The 11599-nt window shown below is 43.0% G+C and overlaps 1 protein-coding gene across 1 annotated transcript; it reads right to left on the bottom strand.

Annotated features, from left to right (window-relative positions):
• Nucleotides 1–1033: 1033 nt before the first annotated feature.
• On the bottom strand, nucleotides 1034–11012 carry LOC142950602 (FERM domain-containing protein 7). Its single transcript, XM_076092164.1, has 12 exons — nucleotides 10881–11012; nucleotides 6880–6984; nucleotides 6761–6803; nucleotides 6244–6322; nucleotides 6070–6167; nucleotides 5279–5393; nucleotides 4347–4494; nucleotides 3946–4041; nucleotides 3695–3858; nucleotides 2996–3061; nucleotides 2607–2682; nucleotides 1034–2221 (listed from the first exon to the last, which is right to left on the bottom strand). The coding sequence occupies exons 1-12, from the start codon at nucleotides 11007–11009 to the stop codon at nucleotides 1034–1036; spliced, it is 2307 nt and encodes a 768-aa protein (XP_075948279.1). The 5' UTR covers nucleotides 11010–11012.
• Between the last annotated feature and the right edge of the window lie 587 nt (nucleotides 11013–11599).

The following is an 11599-nucleotide window of genomic DNA, read 5'->3' as shown; positions in this document are numbered from 1 at the left end:
TTAAACCAAAAAACCTTCACATTTTCCTACAGAATTCACAAGAACCATTCATTTAAAATAACAAACGCATACCCAGCTACAGCAACCATAAAGTTATCCAATGACCTACGTACGCATCAAACCGACAAGACTTCATAATGGAGTTAAAATGCACTTTCTTGCCTCGCCCAACCTGTGAGTTCAGACATCCCAGGTCTACTGAATTTAGGACGAGGTAATATGGCCAGAAAAGTTAATGTTCTGACAAATGTCGAAAGAATAAAAATGTAATTTTCAAAGACAGTTGAGCAAAAGCAATATAATTGAGCTGCTCCACCTGCAAGACAAACATCCTTGTGGATAATTTGAATAACGCATCCCGTACAGATATGGACCGTCAATACGAGATGCTTCAACAAGGTAGAAAACAGACATTTTTATTAAACTAAGCTCCTGCTGTTTGTGTTCAGATGAGACATGATATCTGCTAGCGTTAGCTACTCGGCTACAGGGCGGGAACAGAGTAGAATCCACACATTAGTTCGACTCTCGCGTGTTCACCCTGATGTGGCATCTTGTGGTGAATCAATTTTCACAATGTTGATGTTTTACGCATCATGCAGACACACAAATCTGAATTAATTAAATATATCGCCATTATAGAAATACAGTAACGAGTGAACTGATGGCTGGATATAAAAAAAGAGACCAAGTAACTGTAAACCAGGTCGGTGGGTCAGGCCGAGGCTGCAACAAATTGTTGGACCTTTGATGATGAGCTAGGAGAGGTACATTAATAGAATTTTAGAGGTTTTAAAAATCCTAAAACATTTGCTAGCTTGTACCCGTAATGATGCTACTGAAAGAGGTTTTCAGTAAAACAAGGCAAAAACATTACATTTCATCTGCCAGTACACCTAAAAAAACAACACACTTGTTACACACATTATAACCAAAGTCTTTGTTTATTCTAGGCTCTTTATTTTTATTTTTTAAACCATCCTGCCAGTGTTGAGTGTGATCATATCATGAACCTTTATGTTTTCGTCTTTATCTACAGAGTGACTTCAGTGATCTTTGCAGTCTTCTCTTTCTTATCTTCTTCACCCTTCAACTCTGTTTTTGCTCTAGCTGCTCTATACTCCTCCTCCTCCTCTTCCTCCTCGTCCAGTTGGAGGCTCCCGGAGGAGTACCTCATCCTGGCGAGTCCGGCGGACCGCGCCACTTTACCGAGCGGGTGTGGTGGTGGGCAGTAGTACGGGTAGAAAACCTCCGGGTCCGAGTCGCTGTAGCTTCCCGAGGTTCCTCCGATCACGCAAAGCGAGGCGGGTCGATCGGGCAGAGGGGAGGAGTTCAGCGGGAGGTAGGTGGGTCTGGAGGGGCGTGTCAGGTGAGGGTAGTAACCAAGGGGACGGAACTCAGAGGCGGGGTTGAAGGCGGGGTTAGAACTCCTCGACAGGTGAAACTTGACGTCGGGTTGGCTAACCACGCGGCGAGGCAGCCCGGGGAGGAAGTTGGAGTCGTCGCTGTAATGACCCGCCTCTGTGCGCCCAACGGCCAGGAGCCTCGCCCCGTTACTACCCGGATGGTAAACCCGAGCCAACCCCAACCCGCCGGACCCGGAGGGGTGCAGGTTCCTCCTGATTGGCGAGAGCGACGGCGAGCCGTAGCTCCGTGGATAAAAAGGCGGCCGCGACGGGCCGTCCATCACCACGAAATCCCGCCTCCTCGGCTGCGGGAAGCGTTCCAGGGAGGAAACGGCAACGTAGTCCGATAAGTAAGGGTGCCGGTTGAGAGGCGAGGAACCGGCCAGTGGGAACGTTGGGAGGATGGGGTGATACTGGTAGGCTGGACTGTTCGGGTAGAGGAGCACCAGCTGCTGAGCGGTGTCCGGGTGTGGCTGGGGGTTGGGCCGACGGCGCGAGCGGTTACCGTAGACGCCGGCTAGCCTTTGGGCTTGGCGCTGCACCCCGATCCGTCCCCCCCTCAGGTCCTCCATCAGGGATGTGGAGGCAGATCTCGTCTTGGGCGAGGGGGTTGACGTGTGAGGAGACGGAGAGAGGGGGGTGACTTGGGTGAGAGGGCGGGACCTCTGGGTGACCTCGACGGATGATTGGCTGCGTTTAGCCCCTCCTCCTCTGATGTCGACGTCCACGCCTCGGTGGTGTGGGTCCAACTCATCCTGACTGCAGACCGCCAAGGCGTGACCCGACCGGGTGAACAGGTGGGAGTGCTCGTACATCTGAGGAAGTAAGAAACACAAACATTAGACTTTCCTATACTGCAAGCAACTAATTAGCTATTAATCAGCCTATTAGCAACATTTTCTCTCCATCTCTAATAGTTTAGCCTTCTGCTCACCGTAGCTACAGCCGTTAGCCTTTAGCTGAGGCAAGCAGAAGCTAAACTATTAGCAACATTTTCGCTCCGTCTCTAGTAGTTGAGTTGAGAAACATGTGTTCTTCAGCCATCGTTAAAAAACAAGCCAACAAAAATTGCGAGCCATTGTGAGTGAAAGTGTTTTTGGAATTATTCTGCTTTCGATCCAGCCACAAAAATCATCATGTGTACTAAGAGAAAAGAAGTCCATATGCATCTTTATGTGCACAAATGGTAGTTTTTCGTACTTGTTTGGAAACATCCGTGAGGAGATCGGGAGAAGAGCGACACTGTCTGGGATCGAAGTCTGACTGACAGTAAGTCCTGGATGAAGAGCGAGAAGACAAAAAGACATGAGAACCAAAAGAAGTGGCCTTTTAGCCTTCTTTATCCTGTTTTTATCTTTTATATATCCTTGAATATATGATTACCTGAGGTTCACAGGAGGAAAATAGATCAAAGAGTTAGACTTGATCATCCAAGTTCTTTGATTAAAAGAAGTAATTATAAATCTGTAGTTTTGGGTGGATCAGCACAATGTTTGCACCTTTTTGGTGGTATTTTCATAAAACGGGTCAATTTTAGCATCAGAATGAGTGTAAACTACGATCAAGTAGTCTGATGAATTTATTCTCACCTCTCAAAGTGCGCAGGCTTCTTCCCTGACCCCATACACTCCAGCAGCTGTTTCTGCGTCCGTCCACTGACACACAAACAAAAAAAACATCATCATCCTCTTTAAGCTCTCAGTATAAAGTGCTGCACGGAGGACATATTTTTGAAGGCCAACCAGGAAGTTAGCATCTCACTGGTTCCCTCGACACAAAAGCCATTTTGGATTATTGCAGAAAATGTACTCGTTTATGATCCTTTATGAAGTTTTGTTAATCAAGATCATCTTCACAAATGAACACCATTTTTATGATTTTTGGAAGCGTGAATACAATCTATGAAGGAACTCCACCGCGGTCACATGACTTCAGTAACCACCACTACGCTAGTTGTTTAGTCACGTAAAAGCTTCTAAATTCACCAGAGGGGTATTTACTGACCTATTTTATGTCGTTAAAATCGCTTCAGCTTTTGTTAAACACGGACCTTATTTCAGACATCTAAACAGAAACACATGACTGTAAGTGTGCTGACTCACTTCCTGGTTTTAGGACTCACTGCTGCAGATCTATATTGTGTTTGACTAAACACAACGAACAAAAGTTCCCCCCAAAATAACATTACGTCTATTGATTATGTGTTTAGACTTAATAGACAAACAAGAAAATGTGACAAAAGCAAACCAAGTTTATTACCTTTTCCACCCCAGCAGTGTGTGTTTTACCTGTATCTGAAGCTGGAGCCTTTACAGGACAGCAGTGTTTTGTGCATCGTCTTGGGTTCCTCGGACAGCCTGAAGAAGGCGTGGTACTCCACACACGTCTTCCAGAAGGACTTGCACACATCTCGGCTGGCCATGGACAACTCCAGCGTGTCCTTACACGACGGCTGCATGGACAAACATTTCCCATCAATAGCGGCACACAGTATGTGCACAGATAGATGTTGAACATATGAAACGTAACAGGTCCTCACCCCGACTTTGTCGTGTAGTTTGATGAGGAAATGTTTGCGCTTGAAGCTCAGCTTGCGGATCTTCGCCCAGCTGAACGTGTTGATTTTGGTGTTTCCCTAGAAAGTGCAGAACAAAGAACATCAAAATGTCCAAAATGTGGTCCGTTTTAACGTGTTCATGGCGCTAAATTAAAAAGTCAAGGGATCACCAAATTCTTTAGGATTCATCCTCTGGACACCCTGAATGTTTGTACCAAATTTCATGACAATCCTTTCAATGTTTGTTGAGATATTTCGCTTTGGACGAACAAACGGATGAACCCTCCAGAGAGCTGAGCTGCTATACTGTGGACATAAACAGCACCTCCTGCTGGCAGACTAGAGCCACGCCAGGTTTATGTTTGGAACTGTGAACCACCAACCTGAAAGACCAGGACTCCAGAGTGTGTGACCGCCAAGTTGATCCTCATTCCCTCCCCGTCGTGAGCGGGGTGAGGCCGGATGCCGTACATGTCCAGCTTCCTCGCCACCTCCAGCAGCTGGATGTCCGAGTCTCCTGGAGACGAACCTCTACGGAGAACGTATGAACCAAACACATTTTACTATTAATGACAATGGGTGTGATTAACGTGAGGTTTTGTGGCCATGTTTTTGGGTCAAAATCAACCACAGACTGAATGTGAGAAGTGGACGTAGTCACAGTGACGTCACTTATTGGTTTTTGGTCTTGACTTTATTTGGTGGTCGCCAACTTGGTTTTTAGCGGTCGCCATCTTGGTTTTTTGGCCGTCGCCATTTTGCCTTTTGGGCGTCACCATCTTGATTTTTAGTTGTCGCCAACTTGGTTTTTGGCCGTAACCAACTTGGTTTTTGTGGCCATCTTGTTTTTTTTACAACCAAAGGTGACATGAAAAAGCGGAGCTAATTACAACCGAACGCTGAATAAAACATTTGTAGTTGACCAGAATCTTAGAATTAACTTTCATGAATTGAAAACGCACTGTGAAAGAGTTAAAGTTCTAAGACAAAAACATGGACAACTCCCAGACCGGACAACTGCTTTATGGTCTGTTTGACTCTGAATGGACCATAATGTACTAAATGAACATCATGCTGTATTGAAGAAGACTTGAAACTAGAGATTGAGACCATAAACTCATGTTTACAATGTTTACTGAGGTAATAAATCAAGAGAGAAGTAGAGTCATTTTCTCATAGACTTCTATACAACCAGAGGAGTCGCCCCCTGGTGGACACTAGAGAGAATGCAGATTTAACACATGAAGCTTTGACTTCACTTTTCAGAACCGGAGGTTGCAGCCTGAAATCGGCACATCCTTAGGAGAGTGTGTACCTGTGTTTCCTGTGAAATTTGGTGATCTTGTGGTCTAGATATTCCTGGTTTGGGACGTACTGCTTCATCTCTAAATGGTGACTGTCCAGCTCCTCGTCATAGTCGCCTAGCTCTGCTGCAACACACACACACACACACACACACACACACTTACATTACAAAAATGCCTGCTAAAACAATGTTTGCGCAAATAATAAAACAAACAAGATTTTGTCCTTTAACTGCTAGAGTTATGCATACAACTGTTGGGTTAAGTTAGAGTTTGCTGCTTGTGTGGAAGAATCGATTACATTTCTAAAAAGAATCAAATTCTTTCTCCTTTTATGCTCAATAATCAGTCATGGAATTAGTATTTACATCCTTTACTTAAATGAAAGTACTAATACCACACTGTGGGAATTATCTGCTACAAGTAAATGTTCTGTGTTCAACTTCAGTAAAAGTGTGTCATAATTATAAGAAAAATGTACTGAAAGTATTGATTGATCAGTGAAATGTTTTACTATTATATCTGATGTTTCTGGATTAATATTACTGCTGCATTAATGTGCAAGTTGCATGTTTTTAACTAATCTACATCAAGGCATCATATCAGGTGACTGCTTTGTGACGATTCATCTTCCAGCTGATCCAAGAGGCTTTTTAAAGACTATTTATCTGAAGAAGTGGGAGGATTTTCTCAACACATAAAGGAACACTTCACCCTTCAGTTCATCACAAACATTCAACATCAACACATGTGGAGATACGAGGTTTTACCTGGACAGGAACTGTTACGATGTAATGCTTACACTGCAGTATGTGAGAGACCAGCAGGGCGGCGCTGTTGTCATTGCAGGTCAGACTGCCGTGACACAAGTCCTGCTTCATCTGTAAGGCAAAAAGATACCTACACACAAACAATACCATAATCTATGACTGCAAATTCAGCATAAAACATCAATCGTATCAGAGGACGCAGTTACCTGGTGAGGCTTCTCTTCAGCTGTCCAGGATCTGGTGGAAAGAACTTCACTATAAACCTGAAGAACAGATCGCTGGTGTCTGACACGAGAGAGGGGGAGAAGAAAGAGAATCACAGCTGAAATATACAACAAAATTAAAGTTAATACACTGACAAAGAACCCAATTTAGCTCGCGAGCTATCTTAGCTATGTTCCACGCACAAATGGAAAGTTATCTTACCCGATGCGTTTTATCCGGCAGCTCCTTTTCTTAGCATCATAACATGCATCACACATAAAATGAGACGTCTCACATAATCAGCTCTCAACCATAATCGCATGAATGCCGATCACAGTTCCAACTTCCTACTTATTTGGCTTTAATTTCAAAATAAGAGCCCAGTGTTATTCAAGATAAATTGGCAAATTAATCCTCACACTGCTTTCAAATAGCTGGATGAAAGAAAGAAAAAAGAGGATTATTTTAGCCGGAATTAGCTAAGCCACAAAATAGATGACGAGTCCTTTAGGAACTTACATTTAATCTGTTTGGCCAGCGGCTTCAGCAGCTCCAACCACACCTGCAACCCAAACACAGTTTTATGACAAAGAAATCCAAAAATAATCAGTTTTTCCGTGTGTTTTACGTTCTCTTACGTAGTTGCCGCCGTGGTGTCTGAACTCCAGCCCGAAGTACTCTTTCTCCAGCAGCTTCAGATGACCACACACTTTGTTGAAGAAGTCGCCTCCTAAAACCTTTTGCTGAGAGAGAATTAAAAGATGGAGGAACAGAGTGAGAGGGATGATTGGATTTATTTTAATTGAGACGGTCTTAAAACTGGAGTCCGGGGACACTCGGGGGACCCTCGGGGGACACTCGGGGGACCCCAGACTATGTGGTGCAGCTCTCCGTTAATTAACTCACTTTGCATATTGAGAGTTTGTGTAATATTCTCTGTTCATAATGTGAGCTGGAGGTCCATCGACTCTTTGCCTTTCACACAAAGAAAGGTGAGAAAAGTCAATGATGTCTTGGTGTTAACGAGACGTTTAGATGCTTGATTTCATACGTTTAGTTGTGAGTTTGTGGTTCTACTGCAGGATGATCTTTGTTATGTTTGTGCTGCAGTTTCATGTCATCGGTCAACATATGTGCTACAACATGGGCAATACATGAGTCAGGCTTTACACATGAACTTCTGTTTGAATCAGGTTTAAATTGGGAGTTTTTCATTAATGTTAATTAACTTTAGAAATAGAGATTTTTGATTGGATGGCATGTTAGGCTAACAGCTAACGGAATGGACGGTGTGTTTGGCTAACAGCTGATGTAAGTGCCAGTACACACACATTCCATTGCTTTAGTTTCTTCACTGTTTGCTTTATCTTTCCTCGTGTCTTTGTCTTTTTAATGTTACATACTGTAATACGTACACTTTGTGTATTTCCCCCTTTCTTCTAGACAGTGATAATTATTAAATGTTGTTATATTATGGCGCAGCTCTCTTTAAATAATAGATATACAAAATCATTTTGATAAGAGACTGTTTTATTGTCGGTATTTATTTATTTGTATTTGATCAGCTCCTCTCATTTCATCCTTTCCACCTCTCACCTCTCTCCTCTTTCCCTTCTTTAATCTCTTCCTCCTCTCCTTCCCTCTCTCCTCGCTCCTCTCTCTAATTACTGAGATGCTGTTTATGCATTGCAACACAAGGTTGGTTTTTTTTAGCGCTTGCTGTCTGCTAGCCGGCGTTCATCGCCCTGGCGGGGGTCGCTGGACGCCCTTCATTAACTTGTCAGTAGAGGGAGGAAGAGGAGGGACGGAGCAGCTGTAACCGATTATAAAGAGAACACAGGCCCAACCGATGATTACTGGAAACAAATGGCCGCCCCCAGAACAACAGAGCAGTTAGTCTCAATAGAGCGGAATAGAGTACAAATTGAGTGGAAAGCAACTTTACGGTCCAATCTGCTGGCTGGAAATGGTGATGGAGAACAACGCTGATTATTATTTTTTCCTAAAATGATTTATTTTATAATTATGTCTACTGAGAAGTTTAAAAATGAAAAATAACACGGAGGTGTCGAGTTGGAGAGAAGTGAGACCTCTGTAGCCGCTACGTGCATAACTCACAGGAATCTCTGTCTGCAATTGTGTTGCATTGTGGGTAATGTAGGCACCACGTGAGTCTGCGGGTGTTATAGGAGTGCGATCATAGACTGTACATAAGAAGTGGACGTAGCCCTCGTGACGTCATCTGTTGATTTGTGGACTGATGTTTTGAAGCCTCGAGTTCGGAGATTTCGCCATCGCCATCTTGGATTACAGTCGTCGCCATGTTGGCTTTTTTTAGGCAACCAATGACCAGAAGTTACCGTATTTGCAATGACGTAGAGACGCCGTATACGTCTCTGGTAGCGACCTGTCAATCACCGTGTAGCCCCGCCCTAAAGCATCCCCTGCTTTATGGTCTGTTTGACTCTAAATGGACCATAATGTACGAAATGAACATCATGCTGTATTGAAGAAGACTTGAAACTAGAGATTGAGACCATAAACTCATGTTTACAATGTTTACTGAGGTAATAAATCAAGAGAGAAGTAGAGTCATTTTCTCATAGACTTCTATACAACCAGAGGAGTCGCCCCCTGGTGGACACTAGAGAGAATGCAGCTTTAACACATGAAGCTTCAGCTTCACTCGGCAGAACTGGAGGTTGCCGCCTGGGTGCAACGCTAAATCAGTGGAGTACTTTTTTAATAGAATACCAATACCAAAAGTTATTGCATTTCTTTTTCTGGGTGGCACCAAAGTCTTACATTTCTTATTCGACATATATATATATTTGTTTTTTACAAAATGGTTTCATTTTGACACATTATTTTACTCTTCCTGAAATCATAAGAACTAATGAGTTACATTTTTTTCATAGAATAAACTTTGAGAGTACATTTCACTACTCTGTCTAGCCATCATTCCTCCTTCACGCATCCATCCATCTTTTGTCCTCCACCACATCTTAGTATGGGTTTGGTCTCACACACACACACACACACACACACACACACACACACACACACACACACACACACACACACACACACACATATTACCACACACACTATATTTATCACAGGGTGGGTACAGTTTATTTTTGCCCTCATCCATCCATTCATCCCTTCTTTTTTTTCTTTCTTCTATTTCCTCCTCCTCCTCTTGTTGAGATGCTACTAATGTCCCGGAGGGAAACCGACAGGAGCTACTTTGCTAACACAATACTGCGAGTCACACACACACACACACACACACACACACACACACACACACGTCTCTTTTTAGATTGCGTTCCTGCCTCCAAGGCGGCGTCACCATGTTGAACAACACGAAGCGTCTCTCTGCTGTTCTGCAGCTGCACAGCGGAGCACATGACGGTTCATAGACAGCAGAGGGTTTACGCTTCACATCCAGACGTCTTCACGTCACGTCAGATGTTTGGCAGCCGGGGGAACATCTGTAACTGTTTGATTTCCTCAGTATTTGTCTGATTACTTAAGATATTTAATTAGAAATCTATATAAGTCCAAGTCTCTGTATTTATTGTAAATCCTAATTATATTTTATGAAGCTCCCAAGTTGATTTAACTCTTAATGATTTAGCGTGACATTTGATGTCGAGTTGGCATTTCTTTCTTAGAGGAAGAACAATGTTTAATTTCTTCTTCTTATTTCCTAAAACCAAAGGTGACCAACAAACCTAAACCCAAATATATTTAGTTGAGTGTCATAGAAGACAAAAACTTGAATTTGAGAAGCTGACGTTCTTGACGTTTTAACACTTTAACTTAAAATGACTCAGTCCAGTCTATGACATTTGATGAAAGGCAGTAATGAGTCTCTGAGTATATCTAGTAGCTCTGCCCTGCTTCTCAGGCACCTGCTGTAGATTCATGGCATTAAGCAGCTGTTTCATTTCACCTTAACGTTTCCAATCTATGTTTTGTAGTCTCTTGCTTCTGATGGATGATAGATAGATAAATGAATGGATGATGGATGGATGGATGGATGGATGGATGAGTGGAGCCTGGAGAGAAGTATGAGTTGGTGACTGTTGCTGGTTTTAATTTATGGATAGTTTAAGAAGAAGCAATACTCTCATAAATAGGTGTGAAGGGACACTATGGAGCTGTGAACGTGACGCATTTAGCTTTCAGTTTGCCGGTTTAACAGTAAGCACAGAAGTAGAAGTGAAGGCCTCAAAAATCCAGATGCCAGCTGTGGTTATGTGGAAGAAAACGAGTCCTTAACTACAACAGAGGTGAACTGTTCAGCCCCCTCAGGCCTGCAGGTTATAAGTACTCAGATCTTTTACTTGTAATGTACTTTTATGGTAAAAAAAAATACTCTGTTATGACTAAAAGTCCTGTATTATAAAAGTACACAAACTATAAAGCTCTCAAATAACTCTGGTGGAGTGGAAGAATACAGTAGCATTAAAATGGAAATACTTAAGTAAAGTACAAGTACCTCAAAAGTGGACACAGTACCTGATTAAATGCCCTCAGTTAGTCAACTATGTATCATAGAGAGGGCTGCACGTGCGCATGCGAAATAAGTACAAATAAACCGATTTATTTCAACTGGTGACGAACTTACTTCCACCTCGAACGTGCGCTCGCTGTCATCCAGGAACACCACGCGCAGCCGGAGCTTCGTCTCCTTGGAGACCCGGGACCTGGTCGTGAGGCTGCCGAGTCTCCCGGTCCGCCGGGGACGGTCCCCCATCTCCGTGTCTCTCACGAGGGATTACAACCACGGGACTCCATCCGTGATGCCCTCCACCATCCTGACGGTAAATCCAAAAGTCAGAGCAGAACCACGACGGTTTCACGCGCTCCTTATCATCACCATCCTCATCCTCTCCGGGGATCCGTGGCTGCCGCTGGAGCGCGCGCTCTCCAGATGCGTGACGTTGTTTCCAGACACTGAACCCACGCTTTACCACCAACACAGCTTCTCCACACTTTACTATACTACAGTACTACAGTGGAGGAAGTACTGAGTACTGCATTCAGAATAATACTCGCGTAAAAGTACTGAAATATCATCAGAAAAATGTACTTAAAAGTACTCATTATGTTGCAGATGAGTCCTCATGAGACTATTATTATTATTATTATTATTATTATTATTATTATTGAGCCAACCTGTAGTGAAAAGTACATTTAATAAAGTACTACACTAATATACACTTTGTAGGTACTTTATTCAAAAAAATACTGTGCTTGGAATAATAATTTATGTTTTAAATGTATTTGTCTACTATTGTTCAAAATGGGAAAAAAAAACTAAAATACATTTGTTAATATGTAAAT

Source organism: Anarhichas minor, unplaced genomic scaffold (assembly GCF_050575085.1).
Source record: "Anarhichas minor isolate MPS153535 unplaced genomic scaffold, ASM5057508v1 ptg000016l, whole genome shotgun sequence".
In the NCBI taxonomy this organism is placed as follows: Eukaryota; Metazoa; Chordata; class Actinopteri; order Perciformes; family Anarhichadidae; genus Anarhichas; species Anarhichas minor.
This window is presented reverse-complemented; position numbering and strand designations above follow the sequence as displayed.